Source organism: Beta vulgaris, chromosome 6 (genome assembly GCF_026745355.1).
Source record: "Beta vulgaris subsp. vulgaris cultivar EL10 chromosome 6, EL10.2, whole genome shotgun sequence".
Classification (NCBI taxonomy): Eukaryota; Viridiplantae; Streptophyta; class Magnoliopsida; order Caryophyllales; family Amaranthaceae; genus Beta; species Beta vulgaris.
Window position 1 is genome coordinate 8,287,238 of NC_079207.1, and position 20,469 is coordinate 8,307,706.

Genomic DNA, 20,469 nt, shown 5'->3' on the forward strand with positions numbered 1-20,469 from the left:
CTCGTGNTTTGAGCAAGACTCATAGCAGACTTAAAATACTTTTTAGCCTTATGGAGAGCAGAATGATCCTCTGATTTGGAGAACAATTCATGGTATGTACGTCCAAGTTGTGTGGTAGCTCTTTGCTGCTCAGCCAGATCATCTGCCTCCTTGGCTAGCTGTAAATGCTCTTTCTGCAACAATGACAAAAGAAAACCAGTTAATTAAGCGTTAGTTACATATAAGAAAAAAAGAAAAGAGCGTAGCCAATTACTCCCTGCGTACTTTTATACTTGCTACAATTTCTAGGAATGGATGTCTCCTTTTACTTACTACATTTCTTTATTTGGTTATCATGACCGACCAAGAAGTACCAATCTTCCCTTTTATTTTTGTCATCTTCCTAGCTATAACCCCCCAATATTTGTGATTTTCCCACAGTTATTATCTCCACTAGATATTTTCTCCCGTCCTAGATACTTTTGCCCATAACAATATCGCAAGTAATTGAAGACAGAGGGAGTATGATAGAAGAATCGAGCTACGCTATTTTCCGGCATATTACATCTTGCCTACAATATGCAATGACAAAGCATAGATCTTGTGCAAAACAATATGACATCTCCAAAACGACACTTGCTTCAGCAAAAATAACTACAATTCAATTCTAATAACAAATTGTAAACAACATGGCCTATAACTTCTAATCTCATGAAATCTCCAATTCCCCTTCAATCAACATAATCTCTTGCTTCTACATTCGTTAGTTTTCACTAAAACTAACACTGCTAACAACAATCATTATACAATAAAATGCAATGACCAAGACTATACTTGTAAAATGCCAATAAACCATATGAATTTACTATTGGAACAAACTACATTTGCTACGAACAAAGAGTTGTTTCTTTCATGGAGCAGGTGCAGACTCATCATATGAAACCAAATCAACAGACAATAGCCTTAAAGCAATTCAGGCAAAAGTATAAGTCCAAATATTACCGATTTGTTAAAAAAGGTCTCAACTTTTGATTATCTCATACCAGTCGATATCTCTCCAATAGTCTTCCACCTTAATTAAACCCCCTAAACCGGTTGATCGCGACACGTTAAACTCTTCCATTTGCTTAAGACAATATAAAAAACCTCTCATTCAAATCCGAAAAAAACAACAATTACCTAAAACTCCCAACCTAGATGGTGCACACGCTTATATGTAGAGCATGGTGCACATGTATATGACTAACAAGCTAAATGTACATTAATAACAAGCCAAATAAACAGATGTACATGACTATCAAACCAAACCAAATGAACATATGTACATCTCTAGTGGTACATGTTCATTGGAATTGGTCTTTGCGTTTATAATCTAGTCCTCCATGTTCATCGTGCGTATGGTTCTTATCCTACGTGTGTGTATATATACTAATTTGGGTAAAACTCCCATCATTCTAAAACCCCAAAAAATCACCAACCCACAAATTGAAAGAAAAAAAGTTAACAAAAAGAGAAGAAAATCAATCAAAATACCTGAAAATAGAGTGCATTTTCAAAATCTTGTAGGCGCAAATAAAGCTCACCCATAGATTGACAAGCAGGAAGACGATCCTTTTGAAGCAAATAATCAGAAGAAATCTTATAATCAATCCTTAACCATTTTAGGGCTTGACAATATTCACCTTTATTCTTCAAAATATCCCCAATTACATTTGCCCATCTCGCTTCTTCTTTTCGATTTCCTACTTCTTGCGCACTCTTATACGCCCTTTTTGCTGCTGTTAGCTCTGCGTCGTTCCTCCCCATCTTTAAAATTGATTTGGGGAAATTAGTTTTAACCTAATTTTTCAGGGTTTTTCTGGGTTTGGAGTTTTAGTGAAGAGATTTTCTGGGTTTTGATGGAAGTTCAATTTTTTCTCAGGGATTTTGATTTGGGTGATGAACAGCAGCAAGAGATAGAGTGTGGGAAGTGAAAAAAAAATATTCAAACTCGCGCCAAAATTTGGGTACATGTTGCATATCTTAGGGACCCCTCTTTTTGTCTAGCCCACCAAGGCAAACACAATTAACTAGCGGTTTTCATTAAAAAACTAAAAAATCGTATCAAAATATCAAAAAATTAGTTTAAATGGATAGTTACTGTAACGATAAAACGGGATAGTTACTGTAACGATAGAACGGTATAGTTACCGAATCGATAGAATTAATGGCTAGATAGTACGATTACGGTTATGTTTTTTGAGTGAACAATTAACCGAAATACCGAAATATTTTTTTTTCTCTATTTAATTGTTGTGAAACATTTTCAAACATAACATGAATTCAAATATTTGCTCCTAAGTTACAACAATTAGAGTAAGTATGTAATTATTTGAAAACTCTAGTATTAAAATATATACTATAATTAGGAAATGAAGTGAATTATTAGTGTTGGTTATATTTTTCAATGGATTTAGGCTATGTTTAGTTCACCTGAAATTTTCTGATCTGAACTTATCTGATCTGATCTTATTTTTTCTGATCTGAACTGATCTGATTTACAAGATCTTATCTTTTAGATTTTTCTCAATATATAAGGAAAAAATATAATCACGTGGGGTCTTGTTTGTTTCGTCTCAATGAGTACTTTATTAATATTCAATTATTATAATTTTATCTCTATTATATAAGGCAATCCATGGGGGACACCAAAAAATAGAAAAAATGAATAAAAAGGAAAAAAAATAGAGGATAACTAACTATTTTATTTGAATGAAAAGAGGGGGAAAATAGGATATTTAAACTGAACATTAGTTTTTTGAGAAAACAAAATATAAAAACAGCTTTTCTACCCAATTAATTTATTTTCTACTTCATTTGTTGTCACACATTATCGCACGCATTGCATGCATGTAAGACTAGTTAATATGTAATGAAAGATATTTAATAGTAATAATGATTTTTAAATATAAGCATGATCTGAACTGATAATAAGGTGAACTGAACATAGCCTTATTATCCACTTTATAATACATTTTATATTATAATATATATAATATTAAAGTATGCACAAAAAAATTAAAAATATATAGTACATTAAGTAAAACATAATACTATAAATTAAATAACGGTTAATGGTTAATTGAAAAACCATACCGAAAAAATAGTTAATCGCTTAAGCGGTAACCAGTCTAAACGGTTACGGTTTGCAAAAAGAGCGAACCAAAATGTTATTTCAGGCCGGTTAACCACCCATGAACTTTCCGTATGTCAACAAAAAAAAAAAAAAAAAAAAAAAAAAAACCATTAACACTCCTACATTACATGCGTTGTGCTATGACTGCCATCTATTGGCAGTCAATTCTTGAATTGAAAGAAAATAACTCAAATTGGACTAATCAGTCTGGCACAGAAAGAACTAAGGTAAAATTCTAACAATTCTATCCACATAATTGTTGTTGCATCGTACATTCCAACAACAAAGCAAGGGATGTAATCATCTACTTTAATTGGTGAAGTTTTGCGAGGGTTGGTTGATACCCAAGAATCAAGATTGAATTTCGTCTACATCACTATCTTTGTCACATTATAATTTATATACACTAAAATTAATGTAAGGGATAGAAAAGTACTACTTATCTTACACGATGGTCTAAAACACATGAATACATGATTATCATATGAAGGGAAGAGGTTTTACAGAAGTGCTATTGAGCAATGCGAATTAAGAATCAGACATTACTACCTGCACCTTCACAAAAACTATATTCAGGATCACCAGCCTGTTGTAATAGTAACCGACATCTGAAAACAGCTTCCGAAATGCTAAGGTTTCATAGCCACTCAGCACCTTACAGTGCAGGATTATGAGATGCACAAACATGATTTCAACTCCTAACAATTGAAAACACCTCTTATACACATTGATCGTATCGTTCATTCATTAGCTAAGATTTCACAGCTCTATTCAGAGCATCAAACACGCTCTGTAAAGTTACATCCTGTACAATCACCACTTTGTCCCTCGACTTTGAACCTGAACCAAGAGAAACTTGCCTCTTCTTTACACCTATAACCTGTGAATAGAATAAAATGCACGCATTAGAAACCATCTCCGTGATTCGTAAATGATGTTGCACCAAAAGAATGAATGGAGATCAACTACAGTGTGCAGTTCATAAAAGAGAACTGAAGAGGCAACAAACATGCATGAAGTGGTTACTCTGCCCAGTGAGTTTGACTAGCTGCCATTCCCTAGTACTTGTGGGCACAGCCACATAAATCTTAATGTTGCTACATAAAGTTGTTCAATTCGAACTTCTCTATCAAGCCAACCTTACATTTGCGTATAAAGAAAATCAAAACTATTGTTATAGGAGGGTTGTTACAAAAAATGCCCTCATTAGACTCATGAGATAAGCTAGTTATACTCCTTGAAAATACCTCTACCTTCAGAAAAGAACCTTAAGCAACAACCTAGAGAACGATGATTACACCTGATCATCCTGCATTCAAGCCTATGATATTACAGAATCACTTTTACAGTTTTACTGCATACACCTGTATCAGAGTATGTAACTCTCATTAGAGCTTTGGCAAACAATCTAACTTCTAATATACCCACACACACACACACACACACACGAAAGAAAAGTAATTGTATAGCCCTCCATAGTCCATCCAGAATTAATTGGCACATTGATATAGTGTAATCTGAACTAGTGAACTACTATAATGAGACAACTAGATTCAGATACAACAATTCTGATTTTTTAAGCTCATATATGATCGCGTTAACAACATAATAGAAGTGCTGAAACATGCATGAAAGTGCTGAAACATGCATGAACCTCCATTTTCACACCTGTTTGGCTCTGTCAAGATATCAACATATTGCATTAAATTTGGGCCCATCATCGCCTATTCCTTGTCCCTATTACTGGTAAGAAAACCAACAAGAAACACCCTCCCCCTAACCCACTACCCAGTAACCCACCCTAAGGCCTTCTGAAAAAAGATCTCTTCCAGTCCCAGATAATCTTCATTAACTAATATTCAATATATCAAAGATCGGAGTTTTCGAAGAGTTCAAGGAAGAAAAGAAGTGCTGGCAAGGCTGAAAGTCACAGCCATGCCTAGAGGTTACCGCGACTCATGGTCACTACCAGTATAATTCAAGGCACTAATAGTTATAAAGAACATCACATAATCAACAACGCCTAGATGATGTGCACACTTGTATGTAGAGCATGGTGCACACAACTACATGGCTAACAAACCAAATGTACATGCATGACAAGCCAAATGAACACATGTACATGGCTAACAAAGCAAATGAACATATGTACATTTTTGTTGGTACATGTTCATTGTGTTCAAATAGTCTTTCATGTTCATCGTGCGTATAGTTCTCATCCTACGGACGTGTATATATACTAATTTGTACATAATCAAAACCAAGACTTAAACTAGTTCAATACAAAAAACTGAAACAAGGAGTTAAATTATAGAGTGAAAAGGCAATTACCCAGAAAAATATATTGGCAAAACTAAATACCCGACCATATAATAAAATAAAAAGAAAGCAGAAAATTCTAGCATAAGATGGGATACATACGGAGCTTATAAAATCGAGCAAAGCAGAATTGGCTTCACCATCTCTAGCAGGGGCATCAATCTGTACTCCAACAGCTTCATCACTTACATCTGTTTTTTTTGTTATCATCATTAAATAAACTTTACTTAATTTCAAGGGAAAGTAAGAAAACAAGAATGCCCATCATCTAGCTTAATTGGTAAAGTCTTGAGCGAGTGGTACCCAAGACCTGGGATCGAATCTCGTCTACATCACTGCGCTTAGTCGCTCATTTACACAAAAAACAAAAGAAAAGAGAGAAAAAAAATACCGGTGATGGAGGAGAGTTTGGAGCCAGGTTTAGCATGAATGGTGATGGCAACAGAGGATGGAGAAATTGATCTTAGACATGCTGGGAATTCATATTCTTTTGGTTGACTCGTTTCAGTTTTTGTTTTGCCTTTCTTCGCTGGTGCCATTCCCATAAATTGCCTTTTGTGTATTTGCCCTCACTGCTTGTTTTGATTTGCTCATACTTCATATTCAATTGCAATGGGAATTGGAATCTGATCTTCACCAAAACAATGGGCTCCTTGGTTATAGTAGTTTTTTTGGGTCATCTATTGGGGTTGGCGTGAGTGGTTAAGAGACTATCGCTTCTTAACTAAAGTTTTGGGTTCGAGTTTTGGGTTTAGAAAAAAATCCCAACTACGAGAAATGCTCTGACCTTTCTTGTCGAAGAAGGTGGGAAACTCCTCGTAGTATGACCAAAACAAATAGTAGTTTTTTGTTTTTAGTTTTTTAAAATCGAAAATAAAATATGAAAATTAGAAAAAAAAATATATTTTCATTTTTTTATAATCGGTTTTTAAAATTGAAAAGTATGACTAATTTTACATAAGTTTCTTTGAATTTTGAACAATGTTGGGAGAGCTATTGGCGGATGGAAACGGCTCCTTATGAACGATTTACCCATTAATTAATGTTTTCCCTTCTTGTTCTAAAAAAAAGTATGACTAATTTTAACATTACTATACTTCTTAAGTATATAGTACACTTTTCTATTCATAAAACCAATTACTGAAAATTGACGATAATACCGAATAAGCCCTTAGTAACTCATTTAGTTGCACCTTTTTTTCCCTTCTATATAGCTTCTTTTATTTTAAAATTACGTAAAACACACAAAAGTTCATTTATATAATTATCGTATTAACTAAAGAGCCACGGTTGACTTAGTTATTTGGAAACCTTCTTCTACTCCTGTAATTAGGAGTGTGCACCATTCCAAGACTCGAAAATAGCTGAGGTATCGAACAAGAAGTTTCAAGTCTGATTACAAGTATAACCTTGTTGGGCACATCCTATAGAGAGTCAAATTAGGACATGTGCAAATGAAGTCTTGGTTTAGGTGTAGAAATTTGAGATACTGCATTTATTGCTTTCGAAAAATCCCTCTGTTTTTTTTTTGGTAAACAAAGTAGTTCATTCCTTAAATAATAATCTTGAAGATATTACAATTCGAGATTAATCTCTATTATATAAGGGAAGGAGGGAGCTATGATGTCCCCGAATGAAGAGACTATTATACCCCCTTTCCCTTTCTAAATTATAAATTCACTTATAAACGAAAGGGGTCTTCAAAGAAAAATATTATAACAATCACTCACAAGTCAATAAAATCATAGAATTGCATAATTTACATTATACAAATCACTCAAATGAGAAACTTTACAAAACTAAAGAATCACTTACAAATTACAATCAATACATTACAACGTCAATACATACTCACAAAAATATTCACAAAAATTTGACTTGAAATAGTGCACTTAATTCAAAAATCAACTAAAGAATTATAATATGAGAAATCATAAATAAATTCAATAAAATTTCTATTTTGTTCATAGAATTTAACTTTGAAAAGTAAAAAAAAAAGTAAGAAAAGATTGTGATAGAGACTAAACCAATCAAATTTTGCTACTAAAAATAAGTATACTTCGTACGTCTAATGTTCAAATTTTGACTCTTACTTATGTCAAACAAAACCGAAGTTTTATCCTGAAAAAAATCGAAGCATGCATTGCGTGCTAAAAATGCTAGTCGTTCCATATAGTAACTAGGGGGGTTGAGGAAAATCCTAGTTACAACACATTCATCTTCCATGACTCTACATGCCTTAGCCATGCTATCTCTCACTTGAATATGCTGTCAGCTACAATACTTAATCTTCGACCTCTTATTGAGCCACGACCGACACGTATTTAGCATGGTGGAATATAAATCAAAGTGCTCCTTCGTAAGAAGCTCAAATGCATTTTCACAATCAGAGTATATGATAGCCTTGGCCCTTGGGGAGGTTATGAGTCTCCGCAGAGTATACGGCCTCCAAGATCGCAAGGAGTTCCAATGCAAGAGAATCGTTAGTATATATTCTTTTCACAAACCCCACAGATCACCCCACAAGCCTTTACCATCCCAGATCACCCCACTGATTCCCACCACCTCAAGTATGCCAACAAAAAAAGCATCAACACGAATCACTAGACAATCCTGAGGATGTGCAAAACACAAATGGACACATTGCACTGGTACATACTTCCACCGATACGCACTCCCGTTGCCTGAAAGCAGATCACCTGTATAAGTGAAGGCTCTTGGCCATGGAAAACACAACTATTCCTATCCTCCCGTATCTCATGACATAGGTAAGGGAAGACACTTTTCCAAGGTAACTCTCTAAAGGACTCATTGGATGTCGTTTTTTCCTGAAGCCAAGTTGTAAAATCCCCACTAGGACCCACATGCACCCCCAAATCTCTCTACTTTGAGCACATTCACGAATAATATGGGAATTGTGCTCGATCTGGCAATGACACCTAGGACAGGAAGGATCTTGAACCATTTCTCTAATTGCAAAAAGGTGTATGTGAGGTATGCGGTCGTGCCATAACAACCACATAAAGAATTTGATTTTGGATTCAAAATGACTCTTCCAGATCCAAGACAAATCCACCTCAACCAAAGGTTGGGGAAGAAGGCAGCATAAGCAGATATGAGCACAAAGCCATTATGATTCACAAATTTTGATATGAGAAGATCCTCCGAAGAGTTATAAAGAGGTGGGATACTAAGAATACGACTGACAATGCAACTCGGAAGAGTAAGCGTTAAAGTAGAGAAATCCCATAGTCCTAAGGATACTATAATTTGGACTTCTCTAGCACTTTCCCTTAGGACAGAGGCACTTGGACCCAACTGCGGAAAGGACCAATCAACAACCAATCATCTAAAAAATTCCTTCTCTATCTATAAACATTTTAGTGACTTTTTCTTATATAAAAAAACAATAGTAGTGACTTTTACGCCTTACACAGTTACACGATAACATAAGATGTGAAATTAGATGTTATCAAACCAAAGACCGAAGAATTACAAAATGATTAGTTTGACCTAAGCTTGATCTTGATGCACTTTGATTATGGAATGTTCTTCAAATTATACCTAAACACTGGACTCTACCAAAAGAAAGATATATATATATATGGATATATCCATCACATTACAAAGAGAAGCCATTGGTACCTTCAAAGTTCAAACACCCCCTTACCAACAGTAACCTTGCATCAACTTCCGTGGGTGAGCAAGCATATAATCCTACAAAATTAGGAGGAACATCGGACGACTAACTTACAAGAACGACCAAGCCAATTTCGATTCAAATACACGCATGCCACATACAGATAGAAGATTAGGAGGAACATCAGATTGCTCAGACTTATTCAAGTGAGAAGAACACAACCTCTGCTCTTCTTTTATGTCCAGCCTTCAATTTCATCATCCTGATATACACAAGACAGTTTCTGGAAAACCGCTTCAGATATTTACTTCTATCTTCAACTCTTACATTCAAGGCATCATATAGTTCACTTTTAACAGAAGATAGAACATTTTTGCATCAAAGCCACTATCCCAGTTTTCACTTCAGCCTGAAACATTGGAAATCACTTGTGGCTTTGATTATCTACAAAAAATTACAGATTGGTTATCTGCAGGCTTACGCAACCCCGAACAAGTTTCAGCAAGTATAGGTAACGGAAAGCAGAAGAGAAAGGAATAGCATGGCGAAACAAGGATAAGACTTGGAGACCAACCAAATTAACCTTAGAGAGAATGTTGAGAATACTTCGATGAGTTAAGTCATAGCCTCTCATTTGTTTGCATGAAGAAACAATGGCGGTAAAATTCTTCAAATGACAACCTGTCAGCTGCAGAAAGGGGGGAAAAGAAAAGACGAAAACACACCAAGGGTCGAATGAATCAGAGCACGAACTCCGATATATGCTACTAATAGACTAGTGCATTCAGGGATTTGTAAAGCATGACATCATAAAATGCCAACCTGGATTTACACACAACAGCCTAGAACACATGTCGAAGCAGTCTGGATGTATTTTTTGTAGGACAAGCTGCAAAAAAGGAAGGCCTATAGAAGTCTTGATGTTCTTCAAGAGCTGAAAAGAATATTCAACAGAGTAAGAAAAAAATGCAATAGTTCACAAATTAAAGCAAAAGAACTAAATTACCTGAACATTAGTCCTGCCGTAGAAAGGGGGATAACCATTTAAAAGTTCAAAAAAGATTGCCCCGATGCTCCACATGTCAACCTAGAGAGCAGCATAAAGCTTACACAAGCAATTGCAACTTTTTTGCAATTATCTTGAATTGTATGCAAGAACTTCTTACTTTATAATCATATCTTTGAAATCCCAGCATTTCTGGGGCCATATACAATGGTGAGCCGCAAACAGTTTCAGCATAATCCCCCGAATTCAAAAATCTACATATGAAGAACAATAGAAGCATAAAGAAAAATACTACATATGCACCTTTTACTTTATTAGACATGACCATGCTCAGACAGACATCATCTAGTAAAGCACAAAACTTACTATCCAGAAGCAAGAAATAGTAATCAGTTTAAAAATAATCGACGTTAGCTGTGTAAATATTTGACTACTTACCTTGAAAGGCCAAAATCAGCAATCTTTAGTACCAAACCACTGTCAGAACTGGATAATAGAATGTTCTGCAAATCCAATTACAGAACTTACTAACAATTTTCAAAAGCTAAAGCCTTTTATTGTTTTCCCAACTGAGTTAAGTTTAGATATTCATTAAAAGTTTTCAAGAACAAATTAGATCTTTATGCACGGAAATTCTCATGAAGGTCAGTCGTTTCAGAAGCTTAGATTATCGTAAACTTGATGGAAAGCCTCTTCTTTAAATGACAAACGTATTCTTTCCCTTCATGGATCACCTATACTCTTAAAGTGACCTTTTATTTTTTTAGTGATCTCTTTAAACAAACCTAAATTAACTCTAATACCTTCATCATTTACATATTATTCATCATCTTAAGTAAAAGAGAAATTTAGGTTTCTAGGCTCAACACTAAAACTATTGTTATTTCCAATCTTTTACAATTCCACGTTTCCAATTGTTCGGAAATTGCGTTTTAGGTTCCATTAGTTTTTTCCATTTCAGGAGAAAACCTTTATTTCAAATCAAAATTTAAAAATTCATTTTACATATCTTTCTTTTCTTTGATTCCAAAACAAAAACGAAATCAATTTCGATCTTATCCATCGAATAATATTTCAATAGAGCGTGTTTTCTGTGGAAAATAAAACACACCAGTTTTTTTCTCACACCAGCGATGACCAATAGAATGTTTGCAAAATCATATTCTACAACTCTATCACTTCATAGTGGAGGCATGGCTCTGTCTTAACTCCTAGGGATATTCATGCTCTCTCATAAGTTGATCTAATTTGAATGCAATATTGTGAAATGCCTAAGAAATGGCAGTTTTTTCATCTTGCACAAATTCACTAGAAGAATAACATCCTTCCACAGCACAATTCATACCACTTTTGCTGCCTCTCCGTACTCTTCACAGAATCTACAAGCTCATACTAGCCTACTCTTGATGTACTTGTACAACCAACCAACAGCTGGCAAACGAAATACATTTCTCACAACTCTTTTCAGTTATAAATATAAGTGCCACCATGTCAACATGTGCAAATTAGGTTTCAAAACCACCATTGAAAAGATATTGGTTCAAACTAATTTGTATTGAAGACCAAGAAACAGGTGGATACTCTATCCAATTGAGTATTGACCATGTATAATGAGTGTTTCCAAAAGAGAAGACCCCGGCTATCAACAATTTAGCTTTTAGTCCTGAAACGTATGAAGATCCAAGCTTTCTCACCACAAACTCACATAACCAATTCAACTTAGCATAATTTTCCAAAGTTCACTGAGACTGCCAACATACCAAACCATGCCACAGACAAACCTAGTACATAATTCCACAGCCCTAAGAAACTTCGCAATATACTGTCAGAAAAACCTAATATTCAGTGTTTTAACATTAATCCAACCTCTAGTAGCTCCAATCAAATAATTAGCAGTACCTCTGGCTTCAAATCTCGATGGACAATTTGATAGCTTCGCAGTATATTCAAACCAGCCCCTGCAAGTGATCACCAATGAGGTTTTCTTAACTTAGCTACCAACACAAGTCTACAATAAACGAAATGGACATACATGAATCCTACTTACCTAGTTGACACATAAACTCTCTCGCAATTTGCTCTTGAACTCTACCACAGCGACAAATATAAGTAGCCAGATCACCTCTATTACAAAACTCAAAAACCAAATAAAAACAACCTTCAACCTGAACAAGGAAAGATCAAGTGTTAAAACAGAGAAACATATGCAGAGTGGAGATCCTTCCCAAAACTCAATTTCAAAGACTTCATATGTATCAAACCAAAATGCAATACCTAACACTACATCATATCCCCAAATCCAATAACAAACCACAAGGGAAACTCACGGGGTGGAGTGCCACCGCACACGCAACCTCAAACCTAATCAGTCAATACTAGCAAGAAGCGAGGATGTACATTGAGGCGCGGGGTGTCAGCTTCAAAGAGAACAAAAATTATCTACATTTCCACTGGGCTAATCAAAAGTAAAAATACTAAAATAGTTTTGATTGTGGATACTGCACAACCACAAATTTAGTCCCAAAACCAATTGCTGACAGCCGAAACTAAAATTTTGGGTCTACCACTACCAAGAAGCAACCCCCCCCCCCCCCCCACACACACACACAAAGAAATCCTTTACAACCCAGATAGCGTCTATCCAGTAGATAATCCACCCAATAAAGATAGACCGTAGACGGTAATAATTAGTGGAGTGCAACTCAACAGAATCAATTACTTTTTAGTTGTCTATTCCTAGTAAGTAGTCTACCCAATGGATAGATGTGTCAGTCTCCCTTTTAAACACCCATAACATTCAGATTGTTGCAACAGAGAACCCTACAAGAATTACAGAACAAATAGAACAATAGTAAATAACAACAATTTAGCAGCACAAAATACCATCATCTAAATACTTTACCCACCTTAAAATTCTCAAAATTTTCTGATAATTCATTAGTCCCACCAATTAATTTCCCCAATTGAGGATGTAACATGTAAGTAATGATAACATGACATATAAAAATCGAAATGGGCAAAAAAAAAAAAAAAAACATAAAGATACCCAGAAAAATCAATTCTTCAGACAGAAGAAAAATCAAAGATACACAAACCTGGAAGAAATCAAGAAGACGAATGATGTTAGGATGATTAACAGTGGATAAGAAGTTAATCTCACAATCAAGGGAAGATTTGAGTTTTGGGGTTAACATAAGAAGGTTGATTTTCTTCAAAACAACATCTGGAGTGTCAGGGTAATTCAGATTATTAGCTCTCCAAACAGTGGATAATGGGTTTTCACTGATTTTTTCTCTCAAAATGTAGTCCTTTATCGTTGTCTTGATTTTTGGGGTTGTTTTACATGTATTCATTATCGGATTACAGAAAGAATTACAAAGGAGTTGTTAATTTGTGAAGAACAAAGTTTTTTAGAGGGTTTTTTTGGGAGGTTTTTCTCTTTAGGTGTTTTCTTAATAAAAATCTAACAATCTCTATTCTCCTAATATAAAAGATCATATTTTCATCCAAACGACTATGCAACGGAGAAAGTTAAGCCAAATTAGAGAGAACTCACAAATTGGATTGCTTCATAGTTCATATGAATTTTTTTTAGTAAGGCCATTTTTATCAAATTTGCAAAGTATCTAGTTCATATACTTGTGTTGGAATTTATGATTTTTTAGGAATTGATTGTAATTTGTAAGTGTCGCTTGGCTATCTATGAATGAAATCTGTTTTCTTCTCTTGATTAAAAGCTTCGGCTGCTAAATTGTTTAGATGGTAATGTTTCATAGAGAATTCGGACTACTTTTTGTTTTTATTATGTCTTTGTAAACACACATACTAAAAGTTGCTTATGAGGGATCTCAAACACATGAGAAGGGTGAGCAACCGCTCAAGGCCTCCTATTTTAAAGGATCCATCTATATTTAATTTTCGTACTTTTCAGGTTCTTTGTGTTTAGATGAAAAATACATTGTTAAACCAAAAAAAAATTCTGCTAATCTATATACTTTTTTTTCACACTGTTTGTGGCAATCCCCACCAACCTTAGGTCACTAGATAGATTAATTTTCGAATTTGTAGGATGTAAAACATTTTAGGAAGTAGACATCCTTGTGTTTATGTGGACCAAATAACTCTTGAGTTATGTACTCTATACTTACTAGTGTAATTTTATGTCGACCAAACGAACAGTCAAGCTTTTTGGAAATGATGGGTATGGTAAGGAAAACGTCACCCCCATAAAGCTCCTAACGAGGTTTAATCCCATTACCTTGAAATCATGAGGCCAAACCTTTACCTTAAGTCCGACATTGCTTGGTAACTCATTGAGTTAGTTGCGCATAAAAAGAATAGTAATAAGTACGTAGATGAACTTCTGCATCTCCAATTCTCCAGCTTTTATACAACCTTAAAATGTTTCATTGAAGATTTATGTACAAGTAAAGAACTCCCAAGATAAAAAGACTCATTGAACACCTCATTGTCAAACTATCAATCCCGCCCAGTAGTCAAAACTCACAAGTAATAGAAACACTCCTCTCTAGCTCCGATATTGCAAGTATGTCTGTCTTAAAACCTCTCTCCAACATATTTTTATACACCTTGAAAAATGACAAAGAACAAAGCTTTTATACATGGTAATATAAGCCATCAATCAGAAATAGAACCTTTGCAGAAACCAGACATAACTTAAAACACAAAGCCTAGCTCCCACGTTGGCACGTTCTTCATAGTTCTTTCGGTAAGACACTATTCACAAGAGCAGAAGTTTGATGGTAGGACATGCAAAATATTTACTAGGAATTTTCCCTTGAAGCTCCTTCAGTAATACTATCATGAATCATATGGGACCTGTTTCCTTGAGTAACCAACAACTCCTTCAATTCTTTATAACTCCGGAGTTCTTCGAGAGCATCAGCCGTTGTCCTAGACATGGCAAGGCTTGATGACAACATGCTTCTGCAAGCCCCCTTCTGAGACTGTTGATCGTCATCTGGTTTCAGAACAGGTTCTTCGTTGTTGTGACAGCTCACAGTCTTGGAGACTGTCAATGAATCCTGGCGAAGAGGTGGAGCTTTCTTCAGCATTAATACCAGAGCACCAACTGCAGCATCTTGGGATTTTCTAACAGGGCCGTATGCTCCATGTTCTAGTGAGTCATTGGGTTGCCCTTTCTGATCAAAGGATTCAGGCCTACGGAAATGTTGGTATATTTAGTGAGCATGAGCCAAATGAAGTACAAAAAAAGGCCATACATAGTATGATAAAAGAAAAAGGGGGGAAAGAGGAAGTTAGAGATGCTACTGCAAATTCATACATTCATCTATACGTAAAAAAGTTTGTCAAGCAGCCAAAAGTTCAAAACAATTTGTATATACATAATTTCATTTCACAAAGTATACTTCTCTTACTAAATTTACAAATATGAGTTCCCAGTTGAGATAGTTTAGAAGGTGGTGGCAACAGTGATAGTCTAACCACTACATATGAACTTGAAGTGTCACCATTGGCAGTTGTGGACTATGCCATATTACAAATTTATTTATTATATTGGTTCATATATGAATACACTGGTGACTCGTCACATTGACCCCTACTCATAGTTCATTACTTTCTAGTTCCAAACTAATTGCAACACAGGGAGGAGTCACAATAATTTAGGAGCTCGCGTGATGAGGAGAGATGTACGGAGATGAAAAGAGGGACCATATGATGAAGAGAGCGACATTAAGAAGCATCAATCAAATAAGTTAAATGTTGCAATTGTTTTGGAACTTCGTAAAGAGAAAGTGTCGTAAGAATTTTGGAATGAAGAAAGTAGCACCAGCATAAAATGCTCCGACTATTCACAGGTAAACAGAGAATGCCGTTAATTAAGCATAAAATTCACAGGTAAACAGCGTCTTTAATTGCTTTATCAAGCAAACTAGCAAAGACCAGAGGTTTCTTAAATGTGAGCATGATATATATGATAAGAAATATGCACCGTAAAGGCACAAAAAGAAATGAAGATGTTTAAAAATTGGGCATTATGCATAACTACTACCTTGTTTTTTTAGATGCAACATTTGTCTTCTTGTTGAGTGGATTAAAATAATCAAATGTTGCATCTAAAAAAACAGAGGTAGTACATATCTCCAAACAAAATCACAACAGCATTTGAACGAACACATATCTTTTTTTTTTAATATACATGGCTTCATGCTACTTTCTTTCAATTACTAAAAGGAGATAGCTAAGGTAAAATAAGGAAGCTCTAATTCCTTAGTCCATCAGTAATCAAGGAGATTATGAAGGTAAGCTTCTATCACAAGGAATTCCACCTGCTCCCATTATTACTAATGTTTTGCTAGACCTGACTTGTGTTTTTAATTCCCAAAGAACTTAACCACGCCAGCTATTTTAGAGGCTCCATCAAATGGTTCATTAGCCAATTCTCTATTATCAAATGTTGATGGATGAAGAAGTTCCGCACACACAACACTCAACACTCAAGAGTCTTACACAAAAAAAGCTTCATCACAAACGTAAGCTGCATATATCTCATCATGAGCTCTGGGCGAGAGCCTGGAGCAATGGCTTATAAATTCCATATATTTTGTTTGTTAAGGTTCAACAATCAATCGCTGACAGACCGACAGCTAAACATGAGAATGATTAGTTGATTTCCTATCCATTTTCCTTTCACCACTCACTTAATTTGGTCTTACTGCAATAATGATTTCTTCAGCGCTTACTGTGTTTTTAGTGCTTACTAAGGATAGATTCGCCAATCTGTTATATAATTTCTAGTGCTCGTATTATGTTGCTCAGAGCTCCCTCTAAGCCGTTGACCTAAAACAGGTAGTTAACTTAATAAAGTAGAATTCACATAGAGGTCGAGGTAACATCATCTTTTAAATCCTATTCATATAACATATAATTATCAATATTAACACACCAAACACTTTGCAAGCAACCTGGGATGGAATGTGGATATGTTACTAAATTCCCTATAAAGCACATCAAACTGAACATATGAATGTAGCAGAACGACAATTTACCTGCTGCCTGTCATGTCATCATCGTCAACAACAAATGGGCAAGCGAACTCAGCATCATCAAAATCATCCTGAATTGATGGCCTACTAGAACTCCTAGAAAAAGAGATGCCTGGTGAACTGGTGGATGATATCCTGATCCCAGAATATCTGCCAATTTCATCTCTCCCCAGAGAAAACTGCATAAAAGAAATATTGGAGCACTATTAAGTGAAGAAAGTCCCATCAAGAACTAGAAGCAGCATACACATTCAAGAACTAGTGGCTCAAGAGAAATTACCTTCTCAATAGATGAACCACTTGGACCTGTAGACCTATCTGATTTCAAAGTGACAGCTCTCGTAAGTTTAGGGGGAGGAGAAGGTCGCAAAGCTTGCTTGTTGAAAGCCTTACTAGCAGGAATGCTTACAGGAGCACTTTCACATCGCAGCAATGCCTTCGACGCATCAGTCCTGGAAACATATGCTGGTGGGGAGGGGGAAGGGGATGGCGAAAAGGCAGGGGAAGGCCAATACTCATCATAACCAATATATTTGCTAGAAGCTTGAAATGTTTCAGGTAAATGCTGAGGCAAGCTCAAAGGCGGGGGATGTCTGGACCTACACTTAGATACAGATGCATGTGAGTCTGAGTATGTGGGAGATGGAGATGGTAAAGTCGATGGTGATGAGGTTCCATAATTTTCATAGCTCCAGCTATGACGTCTTGAAAATGGGGAGCAAGATGGGGAGCCATGAGACCTGGGAAGAGAAGGGAACCTTTTAAGTGGATCTGCTAATGGGCTTCCAACATAATCTGATATAAACTGTGGAGACATAGGGGTTGATGGCTCTGAGCTCACATCAGAAAGTATAGATCGATATGATACTGAAATACAAAGTCTACCACATGAAGTATCAACAGGGGCAAAATTGAATCGTTGCATATCAGCCTCTTCTTTCCTTGTGAAAGGCTCAACAAAGGAAGAAACACGATGTGCAAGTGTGTATGTCCGAATTTGTCCAGATGAAATGAGGTCCCTGAAGAGCTTGTATGCAGGCAAAAGTCTTATAGTTACATACAATGATCTCAAAAGCACTATTGACTTCTTATATAATGAGTGCAAATTACCACTAGACTTTTTGCTCCCTAAACCACCATCCCTACTCTTCCGGCTCTCATATTGTACCACCCATCTTTCTATAACCTTTTCTTTCCTTGGTTCAACACCGAATTCCTCACCTACCAGGTTCATAAAATTCGAAACCCGCTCCTTCAATGTAGGGTTCTTCACAAAATCCTTATTTGGAGAAAAGCTACCAGGATCCCAGGCATTGGATGGTTGAACCAGAATCACATCAACTACCATTGGTTCAAGATTACTCTGACGCCAAAAATCGATATTTTCCAACGCTGCAGGGCATTCCCTCAGGCCTAAATTAAACCATTTGTCTCTAGTCCTAAAACTTGAAGACGACGAGGATGATGATGATGGCGATGACACTGCCTGTTCTCCACTAAAATTCCGCGACGACATATAAGGTGATCTAGATTCTAGTATTATCTGGAGGGTCTTGGTGAAAAACTCAGTTATAATTTGCTCTTTTTTAGCAGTATCTGAGTGAACATTGCCACGAGATGAAGCCATACTCAAAACAACCAAATTTATCACACAACCCCCAGAACAGAAAAAACCATACAATTCAACCCCAAAAACCCACAAAGGGAAGAATCTATCAATGCCCAATTATCCACTTGATTACCATTCTGTTAAAAAGGAAATACAAAAATAGAAATTTCAATGATCACTAATCATAAAAATCACCAACAACACAAATTAAACTTAGAAAAACTACTACACTACCAATCAAAACATATCAAAACACAACTAAACCAAAATAAAGAACAGATTTTTAACTCAAATAACGATCATATAGTAGTCAAATTCTGATTATAATGATTACCCCGTTACATAAAATCCGAAATTCAATACAAAAGAGAGAGAATAAAAGTGAACTTACCAGTCAAAAAGCAAGAAACCCACTTGAGGGTTGAGAATTCTGTGTTGAATTTGGTTATCTTGTGATGAAGAACCCTAAAATTATGAGAAAAAAAGAGCAAAAATATAGGAGAGAAAGTACGAAACATAACAAGATAAAAATTCAAAATCAGTTTAATAGTTTATCTGAGGGCACAAAACTAATGAGATAGAGAGAAAAAAAGTGATAGAATTTAGCTGATATATATTTAAACAGTCAAGGAAGTAGAGAAGAAAAGAGTTGGAAGGCGAAAAACTCAAAACTGAATTAATTGACTACAGAATATAACACCAGAATCTCCCCCAAACATGGTCTTATCTGTTTGTATACCATAACAAAACACAAGTTTAATTTACTAATGTTTTCAATGGCCTCTTTTAGGTAACATTGTGGGACCACAATTTTGGCCCAATCACATCAACCCGACTCATAATCAACTGTTGAAGGGGTCCACATCATATGATTTAAATGAGATTTAATTTGTTCGAGTTAATAGGAAATTTATTTATAGACACTTGAAATAAACAGAAAGTTTATTTGAAAATGAATGAAGTTCTATATAAGAATAATGATGGATAACTATTGTGTTTAGTGGTCATATGTTGTCTATTAATGTATTTCTATTTGAGGCATGATGCTAGTTAACTTGATTCTAGTAGGCTTTTTTCTTTCTTTCTTTTGTTATTGTATCCAAGTAAAATATCGGAGTAAAGTTAGTCTTAAAGTTCATTGTAGTTGTATAGGCATCTAGCTATCCATTAAGAAAGTATGTATAGTTTAGAGTAGTGTGATGTGTAATCAAGCAGTTCTTGAACAAAAGAAAAGTAATTAATGTTAAGTTGATGCTTTGCGTCCGTATAATAAGACAAATTTGGTTATGATTAGAGATAACAATAGACTCGTCATTTAGATCTGATTATTTCATATCATCCACTTCATATTTGTCTTTTTTCCTGTTCAAATTGTTGTCAAGTTAATTAGATATTGTTTGAGTTTAGGTTGGATCCAAGTCTATATTTCCAGACCTGTTCAGGTTAATTTTGGATTTGGCTCAACAACACTATAATAGGTTGATTTACCACTTGGAATTTTGAGTTTATTGAGTCATTTTGGATTAAGTCGAGTCAAATCACTACATTTACATAGAAATTTACTAATGTTTGGATATATGCAAATGTCCGTTGATATGTATAGATAAATACACGTATAATTCAACTTCAAGCTTCGAGATCAAACCAATTTTCGATTTTAGTTGGTTGAGGCTAGTTTGGATATGATTGGTTGACTATTTGCTTCTCCTTTTC

At 35.4% G+C, this 20,469-nt stretch overlaps 3 protein-coding genes across 8 annotated transcripts; all 3 read right to left on the reverse strand.

The window, feature by feature from the left end:
- Positions 1-3,611: 3,611 nt before the first annotated feature.
- LOC104895451 (uncharacterized) lies at positions 3,612-6,101 on the reverse strand. Its single transcript, XM_010681961.4, has 3 exons — positions 5,865-6,101; positions 5,576-5,664; positions 3,612-4,034 (listed from the first exon to the last, which is right to left on the reverse strand). The coding sequence occupies exons 1-3, from the start codon at positions 6,016-6,018 to the stop codon at positions 3,906-3,908; spliced, it is 372 nt and encodes a 123-aa protein (XP_010680263.3). The 5' UTR covers positions 6,019-6,101; the 3' UTR covers positions 3,612-3,905.
- Positions 6,102-9,050: 2,949 nt separating this feature from the next.
- On the reverse strand, positions 9,051-13,583 carry LOC104895452 (serine/threonine-protein kinase ATG1t). 5 transcript variants are annotated; one of them, XM_010681967.4, is made up of 9 exons: positions 13,215-13,583; positions 12,167-12,284; positions 12,019-12,077; positions 10,558-10,622; positions 10,280-10,373; positions 10,120-10,200; positions 9,936-10,047; positions 9,697-9,801; positions 9,051-9,522 (listed from the first exon to the last, which is right to left on the reverse strand). In XM_010681967.4, exons 1-8 carry the CDS (start codon positions 13,470-13,472, stop codon positions 9,734-9,736), a joined length of 855 nt encoding a protein of 284 aa, XP_010680269.2. In that variant the 5' UTR covers positions 13,473-13,583; the 3' UTR covers positions 9,051-9,522; positions 9,697-9,733. The 5 variants fall into 5 exon arrangements, with proteins under 5 accessions (XP_010680269.2, XP_010680267.2, XP_010680265.2 ...); XM_010681965.4 differs by having other exon boundaries at positions 9,051-9,557; XM_010681963.4 differs by having other exon boundaries at positions 9,688-9,801.
- Positions 13,584-14,480: 897 nt separating this feature from the next.
- On the reverse strand, positions 14,481-19,502 carry LOC104895453 (autophagy-related protein 13b). 2 transcript variants are annotated; one of them, XM_010681968.4, is made up of 4 exons: positions 19,148-19,502; positions 17,428-18,893; positions 17,151-17,326; positions 14,481-15,300 (listed from the first exon to the last, which is right to left on the reverse strand). In XM_010681968.4, exons 2-4 carry the CDS (start codon positions 18,772-18,774, stop codon positions 14,904-14,906), a joined length of 1,920 nt encoding a protein of 639 aa, XP_010680270.1. In that variant the 5' UTR covers positions 18,775-18,893; positions 19,148-19,502; the 3' UTR covers positions 14,481-14,903. The 2 variants fall into 2 exon arrangements, with proteins under 2 accessions (XP_010680270.1, XP_057251897.1); XM_057395914.1 differs by lacking the exon at positions 19,148-19,502 and having other exon boundaries at positions 17,428-19,127.
- Between the last annotated feature and the right edge of the window lie 967 nt (positions 19,503-20,469).

What these genes read in the sequence shown, in the direction of transcription:
- LOC104895451 (XM_010681961.4), bottom strand. Translation starts at nt 6,018, where the DNA reads ATGGGAATGGCACCAGCGAAGAAAGGCAAAACAAAAACTGAAACGAGT. An exon ending in CAAACTCTCCTCCATCACCG is followed by an intron (nt 5,665 to 5,864) that starts GTATTTTTTTTC and finishes CAAAAAAAACAG; the next exon opens with ATGTAAGTGATGAAGCTGTT. An exon ending in TGCTCGATTTTATAAGCTCC is followed by an intron (nt 4,035 to 5,575) that starts GTATGTATCCCA and finishes TTCTATTCACAG; the next exon opens with GTTATAGGTGTAAAGAAGAG.
- LOC104895453 (XM_010681968.4), bottom strand. Translation starts at nt 18,774, where the DNA reads ATGGCTTCATCTCGTGGCAATGTTCACTCAGATACTGCTAAAAAAGAG. An exon ending in GTGGTTCATCTATTGAGAAG is followed by an intron (nt 17,327 to 17,427) that starts GTAATTTCTCTT and finishes TCTTTTATGCAG; the next exon opens with TTTTCTCTGGGGAGAGATGA. An exon ending in GATGACATGACAGGCAGCAG is followed by an intron (nt 15,301 to 17,150) that starts GTAAATTGTCGT and finishes ACATTTCCGTAG; the next exon opens with GCCTGAATCCTTTGATCAGA.
- LOC104895452 (XM_010681967.4), bottom strand. Translation starts at nt 13,472, where the DNA reads ATGAATACATGTAAAACAACCCCAAAAATCAAGACAACGATAAAGGAC. An exon ending in AGAGTTTATGTGTCAACTAG is followed by an intron (nt 12,078 to 12,166) that starts GTAAGTAGGATT and finishes GATCACTTGCAG; the next exon opens with GGGCTGGTTTGAATATACTG. An exon ending in ACGGCAGGACTAATGTTCAG is followed by an intron (nt 10,048 to 10,119) that starts GTAATTTAGTTC and finishes TATTCTTTTCAG; the next exon opens with CTCTTGAAGAACATCAAGAC.